Source organism: Schistocerca americana, chromosome X, assembly GCF_021461395.2.
Source record: "Schistocerca americana isolate TAMUIC-IGC-003095 chromosome X, iqSchAmer2.1, whole genome shotgun sequence".
NCBI classification, from domain to species: Eukaryota; Metazoa; Arthropoda; class Insecta; order Orthoptera; family Acrididae; genus Schistocerca; species Schistocerca americana.
The window spans coordinates 519,541,504-519,563,979 of NC_060130.1; the positions used below are offsets into that span (position 1 = coordinate 519,541,504).

Consider the following 22,476-nt stretch of genomic DNA (forward strand, 5'->3'; position numbering starts at 1 on the left):
ATACGTGCTGTTTCTGGAACCCTTATTGCGATCTATAGCTGCTCGTTTGGGTGACTGGTCGCTGTTGGGAGAAAGGTTTACCATTCGTGCATCAATGAAAAGCAAAGCGCTTGGCACGGGAATGGCGGAAGCAATCGAAATTAAATTACGACATCCAGCAACGGGAGTCAGGAGAGTACGACCCGAAAGACAGGTTTGGTGGCTCGCGATGATGGTAGCCAACAATACCGATAGTCGGCTATTTACCATTCGCGCCACTATTTTATAATCAGAAATGAAGAGGTTTATCGGGTGGAACTGATCCACACGCAAACGTCCGGGCTTTTTGGGGATCATGACAATTTTAGCAACCATGAAGCTGGGCGGGAGAAGACCTCCGAGGAATACTTCATTCACCATAGAAGTTGTCGTATCTCCTATCAGGTGCCAAAATCGAATATAAAATTCTTTGGGAAGGCCATCGAAGCCAGGCGATTTGTGGGGGGGGAGAACGAACCACAATATCAAGTATATCATCGCGATGGAATACAGAGAAAAACTCTTCCTGGAGAGCTGGCGTAACAACACTATCAAGGAGGGAGGTAAAAACCAACAGACGGTGGGCCGTCTGAATCCACAAGAGAACGAATGGTAGAATGACACGTCCTTTGAGATCGCTTGTGAAGTTGAAGAAGATAATAGAGAGGTCAACTCATCTTGTGCGATTGAACGAGGCTGGGAACACATTCGGACACCATCCATTTGCATACATTTGAGTTGAAGTTTTGCCTTCATACGGTGGACGTCGATGACTCTCAAGGGAGCATCACGAGCATTATCGTAAAGATCGCGAAGGAGAGCATAATAAATTCCCTAGTTCGCCTTATTTCAGCCGCTTTTTCAGCGCTAAAATGTTTGAGTGTATTTCGAATTTTAGCAAAGGTAACCCACCATTCGAGAAGTGAGGAATATCGCGCCTGGGACTAGGTTGTCCGCCGCGATACGTCTGCGATGATGCCTTCCAGAGAGGGGTCCGTGAGATGTAGAGTGTTTAGTTTCCATAAAGGGCGCGAAAGATGGACCCGCTGCGGGACGTGGTTAAAAGTGATTGAAACAGCACAATGATCAGTGAAACTGGCAGGAATTACATCAATCAATAGAAGCTGACTACATATGGGGGTAGATAAATAAAAGCTGTCCAACCGGCTACTTGAAGTAGCTGTAAAAAACGTAAACCGCACCGGTCTGCAAACCCAAGCATCTTGGAGATGCAAGGACGTCACCATATCATTAAGTTCATGACTGTATGTATAATTGAGGGTCTGATCTATACGACGTAAGACGCAGTTAAAATCGCCCCGCAACAAAACCTTGCGCGGGTTCCGTCGGAGTAAATAAACAACTACTTCCTAATAAACCCGTGCGCGATGGGATGAACGTCCGGATCCAGTCGGATTAAGGTGAGGTCATAAAAACTACAGCCTATACCGTGATCGTCATCTAGCATTTCGAAGACCGTCAGCGGGATTCCATCTCCATAAAGCAAAGCCATACCGATATAATTTTCAGGCGCGACATTGAAAAACAGAGTATCCAGAATGACAAAACACTTAAAATATCTCTTGTAAACTCACGATATCAGATTGGGAATCGTAAATAAATTGGCGTAACGCAGCAACCCGTAATTGGGAAGATATCCTATTAACATTTAGGGTTAGAAATGTATATGCCTGCATCCGTTAGCTCATCTAAGGTCAATTAACAACACTAAGGAAAAAGCACTCATCACGTCGTTCTCTCCTGAACGTCCGAAGGAGAGGGAAAGAAGGGATAATTCTAATCCTTCCCACCGGAAGCCGAGGAATCCTCGTTTTTCTTTTTACGACGCGCCGCTGCACGTGCAGGTTGAAAACGCTGTTTCACACCACTCCGTGAAAACATACACTCTGTATGTGGAAGGTTTGGGGGCGCGTCAAGCTCCGATTTGATAGAGGCGTCATCGCCACTGCACTCATCAGAAATCGGGGAGCACAACTCAGAACGATTAACTGGTGGAAATTCGCGAGAAGTAGGAGGTAATGTTGCCCCCACATCGCTTAAAGCTGGAGACTGACTGACAGCTGACTGCGATGACACTATGTCTCCTAATGTTAAAGGAAGACGTTTTCTATAAGACGTCAGAACAGTAGTACGGCGCGGACAATCAAATCTGAGATGACCGCTTTCGTTACCGCTGCCACCTTCAGCATTTGAAAGAGAGTATTCCAGTCAACATTGTCAAAAACTTTCTCTAAGTCTACAAATGCTAGAAACGTAGATTTGCCTTTCCTTAATTTTTCTTCTAAGATAAGTCGTAAGGTCAGTATAGCCTCACGCGTTCCAAGATTTCTACGGAATCCAAACTGATCTTCCCCAAGGTCGGCTTCTACCAGTTTTTCCATTCGTCTGTAAAGAATTCGCGTTAGTATTTTGGAGCTGTGACTTATTAAACTGATAGTTCGGTAATTTTCACATCTGTCAACACCTGCTTTCCTTGGGAGGGAATTATTATATTCTTCCTGAAGTCTGAGGGTATTTCGCCAGTCTCATACATCTTCCTCACCAGATGGTAGAATTTTGTCAGGACTGGCTCTCCCAAGGCTGTCAGTAGTTCTAATGGAATGTTGTCTACTCCCGGGGCCTTGTTTCGACTCAGGTCTTTCAGCGCTCTGTCAAACTCCTCACGCAGTATCGGATCTCCCATTTCATCTTCATCTACATCCTCTTCCATCTCTATAATATTGTCCTCAAGTACATCGCCCCTGTATAGACCTTCTATATACTCCTTCCACCTTTCTGCTTTCCCTTCTTTGCTTAGAACTGGGTTTCCATCTGAGCTCTTGATATTCATACAAGTGGCTCTCTTTTCTCCAAAGGTCTCTTTAATTTTCCTGTAGGCAGTATCTATCTTGCCCCTAGTAATATAAGCATCTACATCCTTATATTTGTCCTCTAGCCATTCCCGCTTAGCCATTTTGCACTTTCTGTCGATCTCATTTTTGAGACGTTTGTATTCCTTTTTGCCTGTTTCATTTACTGTAGTTTTATATTTTCTCCTTTCATCAATTAAATTCAATATTTCTTCTGTTACCCAAGGATTTCTACTAGCCCTCGTCTGTTTACCTACTTGATCCTCTGCTGCCTTCAGTACTTCATCCCTCAGAGCTACCCATTCTTCTTCTACGGTATTTCTTTCCCCCATTCCTGTCAATTATTCCCTTATGCTCTCCCTGAAACTCTGTACAACCTCTGGTTTAGTCAGTTTATCCAGGTCCCATCTCCTTAAATTTCCACCTACATACATACCTAGGCGCTTTGTCTGAGTTCTATTAATAGATTTTTTTAAACATGACGGTACATTGTAGAAAGAATGTTGCAATAAGTGTTATCTCCATCCTCCGTGAAGTATTGTCAGTTCCATGACTTTCATTTTCGTGTATCCATAATAATTTGAATCACTTTATTAAAGAGAAACTTTAAACAAACGATACTGGAGTGTCAGTGTTGTTAGTAAGAATGATGTAATGTTTCTTCGGACATGCACGCACGTCCGAAGGAACAGGCACTGCGGCGACAACAGCCGTTATGAAATACATGAAATGTATTCGCAGTTGCGAACACTGACAACCATCAGCTCTATAAGGGAATGACGACAGTGAAAATTTGTGCCGGACCGGGACTAGAAACACAGATTTCCAGCTTTGGTCGAGCGGTCGCCGTACCCACTTCGGCTATCCGTGCACGAGTTACGGCCATATGTCATCGTTCCTCTGTCACATCCTGTGTTCTTACACTCGGTGTGTAATGCCCGTACAGGGGAGGACATTTTAATTGAAAGTCGCTGCCTGGTATCGCCGGATGGATATGATATTGTAGTGCCTGTGTTGGATTGGATTGTTTTGGGGGAGGAGACCAGACAGCGAGGTCATCGGTCTCATCGGATTAGGGAAGGAACTCGGCCGTGCCCTTTCAAAGGAACCATCCAGGCATTTGCCTGGAGTGATTTAGGGAAATCACGGAAAACCTAAATCAGGATGGTAGGACGCGGGATTGAACCGTCGTCCTCCCGAATGCGAGTCCAGTGTGCTAGCCACTGCGCCACCTCGCTCGGTGTGCCTGTGTTGTTAAGAACACATGAAAAGGTATTCGAAGTTGCGAATACGAATAACTATCGATACCAGGCAGCGACTTTCAATTAAAATATCCTCCCCAGCACGGGGATTATACGAGTACAGGTTGTGACGCAGGGACGACGACATATGGAAGTTTGGGTCTGGCCGTGAGTCGTGCGTTGATAGCCAAAGCGGTTAAGACGACCGCTCGCGTAAATCGGGATATCCAAGTTCGTCTCCGGGCCCAGCCAAAATTTCGTAGTCGTTATTCTCTTATACAGCCGAAGGTTGCTATTATTTTCAACTACGGATACATTTTATGAAAACATGCGAGCTAAGAGCACAGCGGGTCGCGAGCATGTTTGTGTTGTGTTAGCATTCAATTCAAATACAACCCCGGCGCGTATTGTCGCAGTTCACTGGCGCGCCACGACAGGTGCCGCCGCGCGGTTTCTCGTGAGCTTCTCGACAATTGTTAGAGAATTAAACTGAAGCGCCACAGAAAATGGTATAGGCATGCGTATTCAAATACAGAGATATGTAAACAGGCAGTATAAGGCGCTGCTGTCGGCAAAGCCTCTATAAGACATGTGTCTGGCACAGTTGTTAGATTGGTTACCGATGGTGCAATGGCAGGTTATCAAGATTTAAGTGTGTTTTAACGCAGTATTATAGTCAGGGCACGAGCGATGGGATACAGCATCTCCGAGGTAGCGATGAAGTGGGGATTTTCTGTACAACTATTTCACGAGTGTACTGCGAATACCAGGAATCTGGTAAAACATCGAATCTCCGACATCGCTGCGGCCGGAAAAAGATCCTGCAAGAACGGGACCAACGACGACCGAAGATAATCGTTCAACGTGAAAGAATTGCAACCCTTCCGCAAAAAGCTGCAGATTTCAATGCTGGGCCATCAACAAGTGTCAGCATGAGAACCATTCAACGAAACATCATCGATATGGGCTTTCGGAGCCGAAGGCGCACTCGTGTACCCCCGATAACTGAACGACACATAGTTTTACCCCTCGCATGGTCCAGTCAACACCGACATTGGACTGTTGATGACTGGAAACATGTTGCCTGGTCGGACGAGTATCGTTTCAAATTGTATCGTGCGGATGGACATGTATGGGTATGGAGGCAAGCTGTTGACTCCATGGACCCTGCATGTCAGCAGGGGAATGTTCAAGCTGGTGGAGGCTCTATAATGGTGGGAGCGTGTGCAGTTGGAATGATATGGGACCCCTGATACGTCTAGATACGACTGTGAGAGGTGGCACGTACGTAAGCATCCTGTCTGATTACCTGCATCCATTCATGTCCATTGTGCATTCCGACGGACTTGGGCAATTGCAGCAGCACAAAGCGACACCCCACATGTCCAGAACTGCTACAGGGTGGCTCCAGGAACACTTGTGAGTTTAAATAGTTCTCCTGGCCACCAAACTTCCCGAACATGAAAACTATTGAGTATATCTGGGATGCCTTGCATCATGCTGTTCAGAAGAGATATCCACCCCCTCGTACTCTTGGGGATTTATGGACAGCCCTGCAGAATTCATGTTGTCAGTTCCCTTCAGCACCACTTCAGACATTAGTCGAGTCCATGCCATGTCGTGTTGCAGCACATCTGGGTGCTCGCGGGGGCCTACACGATATTAGGCAGGTGTACCTGTTTCTTTGGCTCTTCAGTGTAGATACTCGAGGAATTTTCAATACCCTCAAGTTGTCGCGCTTCGCCGTTCCGGCTTTACCTCTCCAGCCCTACATCAGTTGTATCATGAATATGTTTTTTCCGTTGATAATGAAGGCTACATTCACATTTTCTGATATTTCAACGCGTTGTGTACTGCGCTTTTAGGTACTGCATGCATAATTCTAACGTGTGGTCTTCAGTCCAGAAATTGGTTTGTTGCTGCTCTCCATGCTACTGTGTCCTGTGCAAGCTTCTTCATCTCCAAGTAATCACTGCACCCTACATCCTTCCGAATCTGCTTAGTGTATTCATCTCTTGGTCTCCCTCTACGATTTTTACCCTCCACGCTGCCCTCCAATACTAACTTGGTGATCCATTGATGCCCCAGAACATGTCCTACCAATCGATCCCTTCTTCTGGCCAAGTTGTGCCACAAATTCCTCTTTTCCCCAATTCTATTCAGTACCTCCTAATTAGTTACGTGATCTACCCATCTAATCTTCAGCAATCTTCTGTAGCACCACATTTCGAAAGCTTCTATTCTCTTCTTGTATAAACTTTTTATCATCCATGTTTCACTTCCATACATGGCTACACTCCGTGAAAATACTTTTAGAAAAGACTTCCTTACACTTAAATCTATACTCGATGTTAACAAATTTTTCTTCTTCAGAAACGCTTTTCTTGCCATTGCTGGTCTACATTTTATATCCTCTCTACTGTACGCCCCATTAGCTGAATGGTTGCCGGCACGGTAGCTGAGCGTGTTCGGTCAGTGTGTTAGTCGCCCTCTGTAAAAAAAAAAAAAAAAAAAAAAAAGAAGGTTCAAATGGCTCTGAGCACTATGGGACTTAACATCTGTGGTCATCTGTCCCCTAGAACTTAGAACTACTTAAACCTAACTAACCTAATGACATCACACACATCCATGCCCCAGGCAGGATTCGAACCTGCGACCGCAGCAGTCGCGCGGTTCCGGACTGCGCGCCTAGAACCGCTAGACCACCGCGGCAGTCTGTAACAAAAAACTGAGTAAATCTACGATGAACCCGAATGGGTGCCGTTGGACGTCCGCCCTCAACAAATGGAACGAACAATAAAGAACAAAATGAGTTAAAATTTAAAAAAAATTGTCAGCACGTTGGATTGCCAACCACGGGTGCCCAGGTTTGATTCCTGGCTGGGGAAGGAGGTTTTCTCCCCTGGGGGACTGGGTATTGTGCTGTCATCATCATCATTTCATCCCCATTCTCGACGTGCAGGTCGCCCAATGGGGCTTCGCACTCAATAAGATCTGCACTTGGCAGCCTAACTTACCGTCTGGGAACTCCCGGCTCGGTTCTAGGCACTCAGTCCGGAGCCGCGCGACTGCTACGGTCGCAGGTTCGAATCCTGCCTCGGGCATGGACGTGTGTGATGTCCTTAGGTTAGTTAGGTTTAAGTAGTTCTAAGTTCTAGGGGACTGATGACCATAGATGTTAAGTCCCATAGTGCTCAGAGCCATTCCTAATCTAATTGCCTCAACATCACCCGAATTAATTCGACTACATTCCATTATCCTCGTTTTGCTTTTGTGGATGTTCATCTTATATCCTCCATTGAAGACACTGTCCATTCCGTTCCGCTGCTCTTCCAGGTCCTTTGTTGTCTCTTACAGAATTACAATGTCATCGACAAACCTAATTTTTTTTATTTCTTCTCCATTGATTTTAATTTCTACTCCAAATTTTTATTTTGTTTCCTTTACTGCATGCTCAATGTACAGATTAAATAACATCGTGGATAGGCTTCAACCCTGTCTCACTTCCTTCCCAACCACTGCTTCCCTTTCATGCCCTTCGACTCTTATAACTGCCTTCTGGTTTCTGAACAAATTGTAGATAGCCTTTCGCTCCCTATATTTGACCTTTGCCACCTACAGAATTTGAAAGAGAGTATTCCAGTCAACATTGTCAAAAGCTTTCCCTAAGTCTACAAATGCCAGAAACGTCGGTTTGCCTTTTCTTAATCTATCTTCTAAGATAAGTCGTAGGGTCAGTATTGCCTCACATGTTCTAACATTTCTACGGAATCCAAACTGATCTTCCCCAAGGTCGGCTTCTACCAGTTTTTCCATTCGTCTGTAAAGAATTCGCGTTGGTATTTTGCTGCCGTGACTTATTAAACTGATATTTCGGTAATTTTCACACCTGTCAACACCTGCTCTCTTTGGGATTGGAATTATTATATTCTTCTTGAAGTCTGAGGGTATTTCGCCTGTCTCATACACCTTGCTCACCAGATGGTAGAGTTTTGTCAGGGCTGGCTCTCCCAAGGCTATCAGTAATTCTAATGGACTGTCGTCTGTTCCCGGGGCCTTATTTCGACTTAGGTCTTTCAGTGCTCTGTCAAATTCTTCACGCAGTATCACATCTCCGATTTCATCTTCGTCTACGACCTCTTCCATTTCCATAATATTGCCCTCTAGTACATCGCCCTTGTACAGACCTTCTATATACTGCTTCCGCCTCTCTGCTTTCCCTTCTTTACTTAGAACTGGGTTTCCATCTGAGCTCTTGATATTCATGCAAGTGGTTCTCTTTTCTCCAAAGGTCTCTTTAATTTTCCTGTAGGCAGTGCCTATCTCACCCCTAGTGATATATGCCTGTGAAACCTTACATTTGTTATCTAGCCATTCCCGCATAGCCATTTTGCACTTGCTGTCGATCTCATTTTTGAGACGTTTGTATTCCTTTTTGCCTGCTTCATTTACTGCATTTTTATATTTTCTCCTTTCATCAATTAAATTCAGTGTCTCTTCTGTTATCTAAGGATTTCTACTAGCCGTCGTCTTTTTACGTACTTCACTATTTCATCTCTCAACGCTACCCATTCGTCTTCTACTGTATTTCTTTCCCCTGTTCTTGTCAGTCGTTCCACACTGCTCTTTGTGAAACTCTCTGCAACCTCTGGTTCTTTCAGTTTATCCAAATCCGATATTCTTAAATTCCTACCTTTTTGCAGTTTCTTCAGATTTAATCTACAATTCATAACCAATAGCTTGTGATCAGAGTCCACATCTGCCCCTGGAAATGTCTTACAATTTAAACCCTGGCTCCGAAATCTGTCTTACCATTATATAATCTATTTGAAACCTTACTGTGTCTCCAGACCTCTTCCACATGTACGAGGGTCACTCCAAAAGAAATGCACACTATTTTTTTAAAATCCATCTTTTATTCTACATGTCTGAAAGTTTTACAGTGTGTAGATACATCCTTTATGAACAATATTTTCATTTCTCCACATAATTTCCATCCCTCTCAACTGCCTTACGCTATCTTGGAACCAGCGCCTGTATTCCCGCACGGAAAAATTCTGGACCAACCTGTTGGAACCACTGTTTGGCAGCGTGCACAAGGGAGTCATCATCTTCAAATCTTGTTCCACGAAGAGAGTCTTTCAGTTTCCCAAAGAGATGATAATCATATTGAGCCAGGTCAGTACTGTAAGGCGGGTGTTTCAGTGTTGTCCATCCGAGTTTTGTGATCGCTTCCATGGTTTTTTGACTGACGTGTGGCCATGCATTGTCGTGCAACAGCAAAACATCCTGATTTTGCCGATGTGGTCGAACACGACTCAGTCGAGGTTGAAGTTTCTTCAGTGTCGTCACATATGTATCAGAATTTATGGCTGTTTCACTTGGCATGATGTCCACAAGCAAGAGTTCTTCGGAATCGAAAAACACCGTAGCCATAACTTTTCTAGCAGAAGGTGTGGTTTAAAATGTTTTTTTCTCGGGTGTATTTGCATGATACCACTCCACTGATTGCCTCTTCGTCTCTGGCGAAAAATGATGGAACCATGTTTCATCACTTGTCACAATTCTTCCAAGAAATTCGTCTCCACCATTCTCGTACTGATCCAAACGTTCGCTGCATACCGTTTTTCTTGTTTCTTTGTGAGCCACTGTCAACATCCTGGGAACCCACCTGGCGCAAACCTTTTTTAACGCCAACACTTTCAATATTCTGCAAACACTTCCTTCCCCTATTCCAAAGTAGCGTGACAATTCGTTCACTGTGATGCGTCTGTCAGGAGTCACCAAGTCGTTAACACTCTGCATATTGTCTGGAATGTGTGTAGCACGAGGCCTGCCGCTGCGAGGACAACCCTCAATATTGCCGTGCCCGCTTTCATCACGTTACCTGCTTGCCCACCGACTAACTGTACTGCGGTCGACAGCATCTCTATACACCTTTTTCAACCTCTTGTGGATGTTTCCCACTGTCTCGTTTTCACAGCACAGGAATTCTATGACAGCACGTTGCTTCTGACGAACGTCATGTGTAGCAGCCATCTTGAAGACATGCTGTGACGGCGCCATTCACTGGAACAGGTTGAACTAAAGAGTTTGAAAACAAGCGCGAAGGATGTATCTACAAACTGTATTTTTACAACAATAGCGGGCATTTCTTTTGGAGTGACCCTCGTACAACCTTCTTTCATGATTCTTAAACCAAGTGTTAACTATGATTAAGTTATGCTCTGTGCAAAATTCTACCAGGCGGCTTCCTCTTTCAATTTCTTACCCCCATTCCATATTCACCTACTACTTTGTGCAGACTGAGACTCGAACCTGGGATCTCCTGCTTACTAGGCAGCTGCGTTAACCACTGCGCCACCCGGTCACAGCGATCGTCGTAAATACGAGGGCAATCTCGGCACGCTCCCAGGCCGACTCACATTCCCTCCAGGTGCCACATATCCGCACTATCTGTCCGTATCCTCCATTTTAGATTCCCACTGGAGCTCGGACGTAAATGTGCATCCACACTGAAGATTGTGGATTCATTGCCCATCGAAGTGAATCAATTATACGAAAGCGTGGTGTCTGTTCTTTTGGAAACGTCCGAAACAACAGACACCACGCATTCATAATATGCGTTAGCTTCATGAAAGTAACACGTCGGTTCTGGAAAAATGTAAGCGAAAAAAAGAACGCACATTGTCTGACAAAGTCTGCGTGATTTACCTGTGAGAGACCAGAGCAAAGTTATCAGAGTTATCATTTCATGTAGGGTAAATATACCCCATACTATAACAACTCCACCTCATGCTTGAATGGCGCCCTGTTGCGAAGTGAAATGCATTTTCGACGTATTCTGTACCTCTCATCGACGCGAACCAATGTGTATCGCGACACGTCAGTCCAGGCGGCGTTTATGCATACTTCGAGTACCCAACGGCGGTGTTGGTGCGATTATGCAAACCTCGCTGGTCTGTGGCGTGCGATGAACAAAGATACACATATGGAGGGTGAAGGCTTTCCAAGGCGCTTGTTGTGCAACACTGAACTAGCAAATGATTGGCTGCGTTTTAGTCAGCGAACCCACTGTTAATCGCTATATTCGTCGGCGATAACTGTCATCAACCTATTGTTTCCCACGCATGTGACTATGGCAGCAGCGGCTTTCTCCGAATCGGCGCACTAATTGTGCGTAACCTGGCACGTGGCACATCAAAAGCTCAGTGTTTGCACGACCTCTGAGATAGAACGAGCCATGCGAGAAGTAAAACAAAAGTCTGACTGTGATGAAATGTGCTGACGTGGCACGTCATGTACACCATTCACTCGACTGTTACGTTGACGGGCAGTACCAGATCTGAGAATGTCTGAATCTAAAATCCGAATTTCTCTTCTCTCCCCACCCCCACCCCCCCATCCCCCCATTTCGCCCTCTGCCTCTGCGTCCCAGCCCCTTCCCCTCCTCGACCAATGACTAATTACTGAACAAGTAACGTCAATATATTACACTCATGAATGTACATCGATCTATCAGTACAAGCAGTTTGTTACAAGAGCAAGGCCTCATACGCGCCCAACAGATCGGGCTCGTATTTGGTAGGTGGCTTGTTTACAGCCTAAAATGAAAGATTAAGACATTTTCGTTGAGCATTGCGCCGTCTTTGGAAAAAAAAAAAAAAAAAAAAAAAAAAAAAAAAAAAAAAAAAAAAAAAAAAAAAAAACCGCCTCTGAAGCTCAAAATTGAAGATTGGCAGGTAACTTTAAACTGAGCATTTTTCGTCAACATATATGGTGTCCACAAACGAGTATTTTCCTACAAATCGATGAAAGAAACTTTGACTGCCGTTTGTGTACGTACGCATCAAGTAAACTCCGTGCAACGAAAGCATCGCTGGTGTAGCGACCAATGTATGTGGCTGGAGAGCACTCACCTGTGTTCGATTGTTAAGTGCATTCATTTGTTTCTGCAACTACATATTTAGTGCGTGGTGGAGGATACTCTGTACCCAACTAGTTGTTTCCTTCCCTGTTACACTGTCTATATGCCTCCGTATGAGCTTTAATTTCTCTTATCTCCGTGGTTTCTACGCGAGATGTATGTTGGCGCCGGTAGGATCGTTCTGCAGTCAGCTTCAAAGTTTCTCAGTAATGGTCTTTAATGTGAATGTGTTCTTCCCTTCAGGGATTCCCACTTGACGGATTTGGCTGACTTATTGTTTCATGTATCTTTTTCCGTTACGAAACTGATACGAAAAGGACATAATTAGGTATGTAAATCATCAAGAAATAATAACAAGGCAGACAAATTTCTAAAACGATTTGGATTAGTAAGGAATTCAGAATTATTACTTGTCGCTTTGGTACGTGTTATACAAACATTGGATTCAAATATACTCGCAGCAGCAAGAACATCTAATGCGTGAAATCTTCGCGCAACTATTTCGTTCCTTTCGAAGATGCGACATAAAACACTTCGTTTACATTTAAAATTACTTATTTTTTCGGGAATTAATTTTGATACATACCACGCGTATGATAAAATTGCTCGAAAAATCGGTGCTTAAAGTTGATCACGAATTATGCTCTGAATCGTTATTCTATCCACACGGTTGTGCAATTTCTGCTGGGTTTCCAGAAGCGGATTACAATTTTGAAATCTTGAAATAACGTTTTAAACTTGGCGATAAACGTAAACATCACATTGCGGGCACAAAGGTATGCAGTTTGGCGGTATTGCTTCTACCGTGCAAGTCGGTTGACCATCGCGATCTATAACCATGCAATCATAAATGACAGTTTTCCACCACAGGAATCCAACATCAGACAAAACCTATTGTCAGCAAGCAATCGTTTCCAAATGTTCAAGATATATTTCGTGAATTTAATTTATCAGTTTACTGTATTTCAATCAGATGACAAGCACTTTATGGAGGTGGTTAAACGATTGACCTCTTCTATAACCCGAGGACCAAATTAATAATTTGTTCCTTAAAAGCACACGAGAATTTTAGGCAACATTTTTCCAGGCAGTGTGATGAAATATGGCTCTTGTACTAATTTGTTGTTTCTTGTATCCTATCAACTGCGACAAGGATTCATTTTTATTCCTTATGCGATAATGTGAGCCGAAAGCTCATCTTCCATGCAATGTGTGTCTGAATTGGTTTCACATAACGGGTTTAAAAATTTAATTCTTTATTAATCCAAGTCATTTAAGAAATTTGCTCAACTTGTTAATGTTCCTCGATGGTTTATTTACTTTATTAACTAATATTTCCACCAATTTTGAAACGGTAAATTCCAAACGAAAAAAACTTAGGAATCTGACACAGGTTCTCAGCTCCCGAGCCAAATGTCTTTGTCGGTACGTCAGCGGCGCTTTCACCGGCCAGCGTTTATTTTCCGGATACAAAAGCGGGTGCATCCCCCGTCCCGTCTTAGGGCGCAAAAACAACTGGGGTCATATGCACCTGTCGAAAAGTGGCACTTTCCTTCATTTCTAGTAAAATACGCGTTCTTGGACCCCACATATTATGATGGAAAGTGTTCAGTTTCCGCCTGCAGCGTATGCTGGAGTCGCTGTGTGGAGCTAGTCCGACCCCAAATCCAGTATTTCAACCATCTGCCACCCTGGTTACTGGTGAGGGCCAGAGTGATTTTAGATTTGGTGCACTTTTGCTTCCGTTTTTAGTGTGATATTTTCTGACATTTTATCCGAGCACCACAACCATGTAGCTGTTTTTTACGGATGGGTTTAAGCAGGGGGACTCCGTTGGTTGCTCTGTCTTATTCCCCGATCGTGTCCTCAAGGTTCGACTGCCTCCAGAATTTACTATCTTCGACGCAGACTTATATCTTGCGGACACTGGAACAGATGAGCCGTTCCCCCAGTGTTAGATTTCTCGTATGTTCAGATTCTCTGAGCGCCCATCACACTCTCCACCGTTTGTACTCACCAGATAAAGTAACCAAGAATCTCCAGGATGCCCTTCTCCAACGACGACGACTGGAGAATTTGGTGTCTTTCTGCTGGGTAACAGGGCACGTGGGAATTGTGGGGGAACGAAAGGGCGGATCGAGCATCCAGGGAGGCGTGTTGTGATCCCCAGGTATTTCGGTGCGCTATCCCCGTGCTTCTCTCACCCCGCTGTTGAGGTGTGAAGTGCTGTGTCGATGGGAGGGATGACTCATGGATTCTTACTCCGGCGAGAGTACCCTCCAATATGTGATGCTTGTGGCGTGCAGATCACAGTGCGCCACATTTTATTGGACTGCCTTTTTATTTGCCGGACTGTGGCGGATCTGCCTGCTATTTTATGCAATGATCAAACGAATGTGTTTCGAGGTCGGGGACTTCTAACTCTTCCCTAAAGCGGAAAAGACTCAAAGGGACCGTATTTCAGAACAGGGAAGACCTTATGTAGAATTCGGCGGACCAGCTGATCATCATACCAAAAGAGGCTCTCCAGCGATTCTTCCAGCAGTGGCAGCAGCGTTGGGAGATGTAGATGCTGAATTGGACTACTTTAAATGTGATTGGTGTCAAAAAATTTCATTTGAATAAAGACTGAATTTATAAATAGTCGGATACTTTCTGAGCAGCCCTCTTAACTCTTTATCTGGTGTGTGGCGGAGGATATTTTATGTACCACTGTCAATTTTTCTTTTTCCAGTTCCACTCGCCAATGATACGCGGGAAGAAAGATTGCTGGAAAGCCTACTAGCTAACTCTAATGTCTACCTTCACGGTCTTTATGCGACACGTCTGGTGAAGAGAAACTGAAATAAACCTGAAATTTACCAAATATCAGTTTTGATCTCATCAAAATGCTTAAAATATATCGAAAAACAAGGCAGGAAACAAAATTTTTAATATATTATGTTTTTAAATCGGACTAAAGTATAATATAGTTTCTCGTAGCCTCACCCAGATTCCTAACTTAGACACACTAGTTTGAAAATGTGTAACTGAATTTTTAATAACTATGACATTACTTGTAAGATTCAAAATGAAAAACGCGCTGTGTAAGAATAGTTCACCTCAATTCAAGTGTGTTCATGGCTATTAAAAATTCACAACAAATGTCAGTGACTATCTTTATGGGGCTAGGAATGTATGTGGGGTCGAGGAGAAATTTTTTATGCTTTTTAGTACAATTTAAAAAGTTTTAAAATGTCATTTTATTTAGATAATTATACTCTTATTACTACAATGCCTGGCCACACTGTTAGAAATAATTCTTAAACGAAATATCATGAAATGAAACAATGTTTCACATTCTTAGGTGTTTATATTGATACAAACTTAAACTGGACGTTACGTGTTTCAGATCTTAAACGTCTAAGCTCGGCTACTTCTACATTATTGATAGCGGAAGACATTGAAGAGGTAAGGAAACTGCCTTTTCCTATTTTTTTTCTGCTTATTTCTTCGTATTCTGGACAAATCTTCGTCGAGGAAGGGAGTGCGTGCTGCACGGAAGAACGCTATAGAGGTGTGCGATGTCCACACTAACAGAATATCTTGCAGAAAATTTCTCTAAAAAATTGGGCATACTGACAGTACCATAATACATTTACATCAGTCAACACGGAAAAGTAATATTCATAAATGTTATACTAGAATAAATGACTTGTGAAAGAGTCTAGGGGGGGGTAAGTATGGTACTAATGTTTTTCTCACGTTCTATTCCACTTGCCAAATGCAAGCTTGTTTGGGAACCTAACAAATCAACATCTTAACATGTCTGACGGCATAATTCATGGGAAAAAGGGGGGGGGGGCGAGGGTAACTTACCATTTAGAAAAAGTGTCGATTACAAAAGTGCGAGGAGAAACACACACACACACACACACACACACACACACACACACACACACACACACACACACGCACACGCACAGAGAGAGTCAGTCAGTTAGTTTTCCTAGCTTCGTCGTAGTGATAAGTACGCAAATTCTTTGCTAGCAGCGGGAAATTCTCTCTAAATTAGAAGAATAAGATTTTACTTTCTTTTGGCGTCAACCATTGGAATTTCATTATTTATTCCATGTTTTCGCTCTGGCTTAAGCCAGTGACGGAAGCTGGGCTATTCTTTTAGTCCTCTTACACTCTTCTGTTAATTCCATTTGGTAATAGTCCAAGACGGACATTCAGTGCTTTAAAACTGATCAATTAAAAGTTCTGTAAGATGACTTTTTCTGACCTAATTACACTTCCTTAGGACTCTTCGACAATATGTTAACTGCTTCCCTCCAAGGGCTAAATTTACGCTATCTTACCTTAAATTGCTCCAGATGCATACACCCATATAATTAAACACTTTAAATGATTGCAGCGAATCGTGGCCAATCCTGTAGTCACACGATATCAGGTCTTTTCAACTACCGACGCTCAATATACTGGATTTATGTAAGCAGAATCAGCTAATCCCACGGATTTTCCTGTATTTAGTAACGTCATTTACAACACTTTCGCCTCGTTGGAATGAGGTTCACTGGTATCTGGTTGTTACACTGCCGTACACGCAAGGGCTATCGTTGACTTCATCAAGCCCATCCTGCAGTATTTCTGTATTTACCTGGAATCTTATAAAGATATCTTCCTCTCGCCGAAGACGACGACGGTCGGTTGTGGATTCTTGATTTGATGCTACGAGAAGGTGATGAAAGGTAAAGCCTCAATTTTTTATGGGAAACTCCAAGACTTTCAAACAGAGCTAACTTCCTTAATATTTTACACCTTTATTCTTCATGCCTGCATGTTTATTTCTGAACATAGTTACTCTGGTGACGAACAAATTTCTCCAAACGAGAACCCAGTATCTACATCTACATACATACTCCGCAATCCACCATACGGTGCGTGGCGGAGGGTACCTCGTACCACAACTAGCATCTTTTCTCCCTGTTCCACTCCCAAACAGAACGATGGAAAAATTACTGCCTATATGCCTCTGTACGAGCCCTAAGCTCTCTTATCTTATCTTTGTGGTCTTCCCGCGAAATGTAAGTTGGCGGCAGTAAAATTGTACTGCAGTCAGCCTCAAATGCTGGTTCTCTAAATTTCCTCAGTAGCGATTCGCGAAAAGAACGCCTCCTTTCCTCTAGAGACTCCCACCCGAGTTCCTGAAGCATTTCCGTAACACTCGCGTGATGATCAAACCTACCAGTAACAAATCTAGCAGCCCGCCTCTGAATTGCTTCTATGTCCTCCCTCAATCCGACCTGATAGGGGTCCCAAACGCTCGAGCAGTACTCAAGAATAGGCCGCATTAGTGTTTTATAAGCGGTCTCCTTTACAGATGAACCATATCTTCCCAAAATTCTACCAATGAACCGAAGACTACTATCCGCCTTTCCCACAACTGCCATTACATGCTTGTCCCACTTCATATCGCTCTGCAATGTTACGCCCAAATATTTAATCGACGTGACTGTGTCAAGCGCTGCACTACTAATGGAGTATTCAAACATTACAGGATTCTTTTTTCTATTCATCTGCATTAATTTACATTTATCTATATTTACAGTTAGCTGCCATTCTTTACACCAATCACAAATCCTGTCCAAGTCATCTTGTATCCTCCTACAGTCACTCAGCGACGACACCTTCCCGTACACCACAGCATCATCAGCAGACAGCCGCACATTGCTATCCACCCTAGCCAAAAGATCATTTATGTAGATAGAAAACAACAGCGGACCTACCACACTTCCCTGGGGCACTCCAGATGATACCCTCACCTCCGATGAACACTCACCATCGAGGACAACGTACTGGGTTCTATTACTTAAGAAGTTCAAATGGCTCTGAGCACTATGGGACTTAATATTACTTAAGAAGCCTTCGAGCCACTCATATACTTGGGAACCAATCCCATATGCTCGTACCTTAGGTAGGAGTGTGCAGTGGGGCACCGAGTCAAACGCTTTCCGGACGCAAGGAATATGGCATCCGTCTGACACCCTTCATCCATGGTTCGCAAGGTATCATGTGAAAAAAGGGCAAGTTGCATTTCGCAGGAGCGATGCTTTCTAAAGCCGTGCTGATACATGGACAGCAACTTCTCTGTCTCAAGGAAATTCATTATATTCGAACTGAGAATATGTTCGAGAATCCTGCAACAAACCGATGTGAAGGATATTGGTCTGTAATTATGATGATCCGTCCATCTACCCTTCTTATATACAGGAGTCACCTGCACTATTTTCCAGTCGTTCGAGACTTAACAGTATGTTGATATTGTCGCTGTAGAATGTGACATTGTTGATGAAGCCACAGCCTCACCTGTGCTTGCACCGCTTCATCAATATGTGATTGAAGTCCTCGAATGTGTTCTGTAAGTTTCGCAAATATACGAAATTCTGATGGAGCCAAGTCGGGACTGTATGGAGGATGATTGATAATGGTGAACCCAAGGCGTCTGATTGTTGCAGCGCTCATGGGTTGGCTGGCACTGTAATGTTGAAGGAGAGGGAGCTCCAAGTGTGGATGAACTCTTCGAATTCGGAACTCTATTATAGCGCGGTGACCGTCATGCACTGACAGTTATGTTACCACCATGGTTCAAAATGGCTCTGAGCACTATGGGGCTTAACATCGGAGGTTATCAGTCCCCTAGACTTAGAACTACTGAAACCTAACTAACCTAAGGACATCACACACGTCCATGCCAGAGGCATGGAGTTTTTACATAATCTCCGAGGCCTGACACTAGCAATTTCAGAGTTGTGTTCGGTAGATTTACGCTCCAGTACCATAGAAAAGAGATGGCGAATTGCTCCCAAATTTTTTCCAAAGCACGAGGTTGAGAAACAGTCATACAAAAAAAATAGTATTGGTAGTTTATTCACCTCCTAGATTGGTGCTTCCAGTTCTTAATACAATTTTGAATATTTTTCTATAGAGTAAAGGTCGAAGTTACGACCTAGTTATTAGTTTGAGCTCCCTCACTGTCATAAACTTCCCAGAACATTAAAATGCTGGGACATATTCTCTTCTTACGAAAACTTTTTATGTCAAGTGTGTATCTGTTTCATGTGAAGTTTCTGGCCCAATGTGGGATAGGGATTGTGAAAAATAAAAATAAAAAGAGGGAGGAAGGGGGGGAAGGGGGGGAAGGGGGGGAAGGGGGGGAAGGGGGGCCGGGGGGGGGGGGAGGAGAGTAAACCAATATCGATAAACGGTACTGACTTCTGCCCTAGACTTCTTCAGACTTTAAAAAATTAGTCTATTTTAGGGTTCATCGGTTTTGACTGACTATGTGGTTGATCAGACAGTGGCCCATTGAAACACGGAAAAAGAACACACAGCATGGAGGGAGTTCGGACGATAATATTTTTTCCTCTTCCGTTTACTGAAATATGATGGTTATGACATCCTGCATCTTCGCATCATTATTATTGCTACTCTTGTAGTGTTTTACTGTTACTGTGGTTTGATCATCAGTAGAAGTTATCAGGAGACGAAAGTATAGTTATGGATACTATGTACGTGAAAAGTGATCGTGTTGCTTGTTGCGAGCTTAAGCAATTAGTGGGTTGGGAAGGAAGGAGGGATGGAAAACAAACAATCGATAACAAAGTGAATTTATTAAAAATCTGATATGCAACGTATTTAAATTTTAAGAATGTTACAAAAGAAAAACAACAGCATCGTTCTCAACGAACGCAATAAGTAGCAAATTTACAAAAGATTATGAAAACAAGTAATCCGCGAGTAAATTAACGGTCATTGCTTTTGCAAAATTTATACAAGTTACACAAATAAATCAGTTTGACCAACCATTAACAAATTTTTCTCATATTCCGAAGATCTTTTGTTTTATTTACAACATGCAGTGAAATACTAAAAGCGTCATAGTTTGAACCGAATGACTGATTTTTCACAAAAAAGCCTGTTTTCGTACACGCTCAAGACCCCTCTCAAATCACGGGGCACCTATTCTTATTTTGCTATGTGGGCGCAGGATTCTCTGAGAAAACTGCGAACAAGTGCTGGCCGCGACCGCCACGACCACTGCCACTGCCACAAAAGCGTCACCAGCGACGCCTCGGCACATCAGTCGCTCTCTTTAGCGTCAGTCATCAAACTCTATACTATACGTTTTGTTTATCGATAAAGTTTCTCGCTTTCGTGGTCTCTTTCACAAAAATCAGATTTGGTTATCTGTTTGGTGATACCAAATGTGTTTGATAACTAAATTCAAATACTTAAACAAATCATAATCTGAACTTCAACTTTGGTAGATCATACACGACTGTACATTGTGACTTTACAAACCCTCCTGTTAAGAGGAATTAAGTGATTTGGATTTTACTTCCAAGGAAGTGACTATCATCTTCACTGCTGTTACACGCCAGTACTCTGTCATAAGATTCACCGTACACCAATAATTACGGTTCTTCAGTTGAACCTAACGTAAATTATAATAATCAGAGCACTGCACATTTACTGTATGAATGGGTGTTGACAGAGAAGATGCGGTCCATCAGGTGAGTTTGTGTTCCTTCCGTTGGACAGCACATTCAGATTCCTTCTGCTGTTGTCTTTGATCACAGATATGAACTGAACCTACACTAGATTCAGTCTCACATGCACAAAATTACTAACACACTCTTAACATACTCACGTCCATTATATTAGGAAGTGCTTGCACTAATATGTACAAAAAATAAGTTACTTGGCGATTTCACTAGTGATTTTGCAAGAGAACTGTCTGGTCAGGTATACAAAACATTGGAAAGTTCATGGTAAATCGCTCCCAGAAACCAATTTCGGAGACATTTTTCGATGACTCATCTCCTATATCTGATTCCTTCACTGGAGCAGCTTCTTTCGCTCGCGATCTTACCCCATCAACCTGCAACAGATACAACAAATATTTAATTGTAATTTACTTTAAGACAAACATAGCTTGGGTATATTTCGTGCAGTTCACACAGATTTTTATGAAAGAAATTCACAGAGATTCCTCTGCTATGAAATCTATTAAATTTCTTGAACATATTGTCTAGCTTTATTTATCGAAGATGTTGAGTTTGAGCGAGATCGGTGTGAAGGAAAGTATCGACATTGGGGTTAAACACAACGAGGTGTTGAGCACTGACACGTACTGGATGAGGAGGAGGCGGCGGCGGCAGGGAGGCAGAAAATTGCCCATACTCTTCTCGAAGGCACCCTAGTGATAGTCATGTTAATTGATTTGGGAAACTATCCAGCAGCTAAATTTGTATCCCCGGACGGGGACTGAACCCTGTCCTTTGTGAATAAGAGTGTCATTTCAGTTTGCACTGTTACGGCATTTACTTCGTGAGAGGAAACATTGTAAAGTTTAGGACGAAACTGGCCAGCTCCAAATGACCATGTGAGCAGCATGGAATTGTTAGCATTGCACGAAACGCTTCTGAAGTAAAATTAAAGCTTAACATCTCTTAGACCTCTTCAAAACAGGACAACTAGCTTAGATGGGCAATGTTGGAGGAGGACACGGTCCCGGTTGCTTAAGAAAATATCCTGACATTCGTCTGAACTAATTCACGAAAACTTCGACGAAGATGAGGACAATGGGCAATGGTGATAGTTGCTCCCAACGGAGTAATTTGCGGAACAGTGACTAAGAATAAACCCCGAAAACCTGGACCATACCTTAAAACCTTGAGAGCCACGTTCCGCAACGAACAGTGCCCTTCGGTGATTAACACTCCATGTAAATCAAGTAGAAACACTTCGACGAGCGGTAATAGATTGGTAGTTAGTTGGGTTGGTGGAGGGATGGATTGGTACGTAGGTGAGTGAGTAGGTTGGCTTGGTCGGATAAACGCGAGGAAAATAATACACGGTGACAGTTTTTGAAGTATCTAATAATACTAGTAGTGACCTACTACCATATAACCGCATAAAAGATTTGCGGTACTAAAATTTAATTGTTGTTGTTGTTGTTGTTGTTGTTGTCTTCAGTCCTGAGACTGGTTTGATGCAGCTCTCCATGCTACTCTATCCTGTGCAAGCTTCTTCATCTCCCAGTACCTACTGCAACCTACATCCTTCTGAATATGCTTAGTGTAGTCATCTCTTGGTCTCCCTCTACGATTTTTACCCTCCACGCTGCCCTCCAATACTAAATTGGTGATCCCTTGATGCCTCAGAACATGTCCTACCAACCGATCCCTTCTTCTGGTCAAGTTGTGCCACAAACTTCTCTTCTCCCCAATCCTATTCAATACTTCCTCATTAGTTATGTGATCTACCCATCTAATCTTCAGCATTATTCTGTAGCACCACATTTCGAAAGCTTCTATTCTCTTCTTGTCCAAACTATTTATCGTTCATGTTTCACTTCCATACATGGCTACAC

At 43.1% G+C, this 22,476-nt stretch overlaps 1 protein-coding gene across 1 annotated transcript in view; it reads right to left on the reverse strand.

Moving 5' to 3' along the window:
* Positions 1 to 20,738: 20,738 nt before the first annotated feature.
* Positions 20,739 to 22,476, reverse strand: part of LOC124555003 (elongation of very long chain fatty acids protein-like) — a 227,124-nt gene continuing 225,386 nt past the window's right edge. Inside the window, exon 10 of the mRNA XM_047128746.1 lies at positions 20,739 to 20,982. Coding sequence (XP_046984702.1) covers positions 20,815 to 20,982 — 168 coding nt within the window. The 3' untranslated portion in view covers positions 20,739 to 20,814. The remainder of the gene's footprint in view (positions 20,983 to 22,476) is intronic.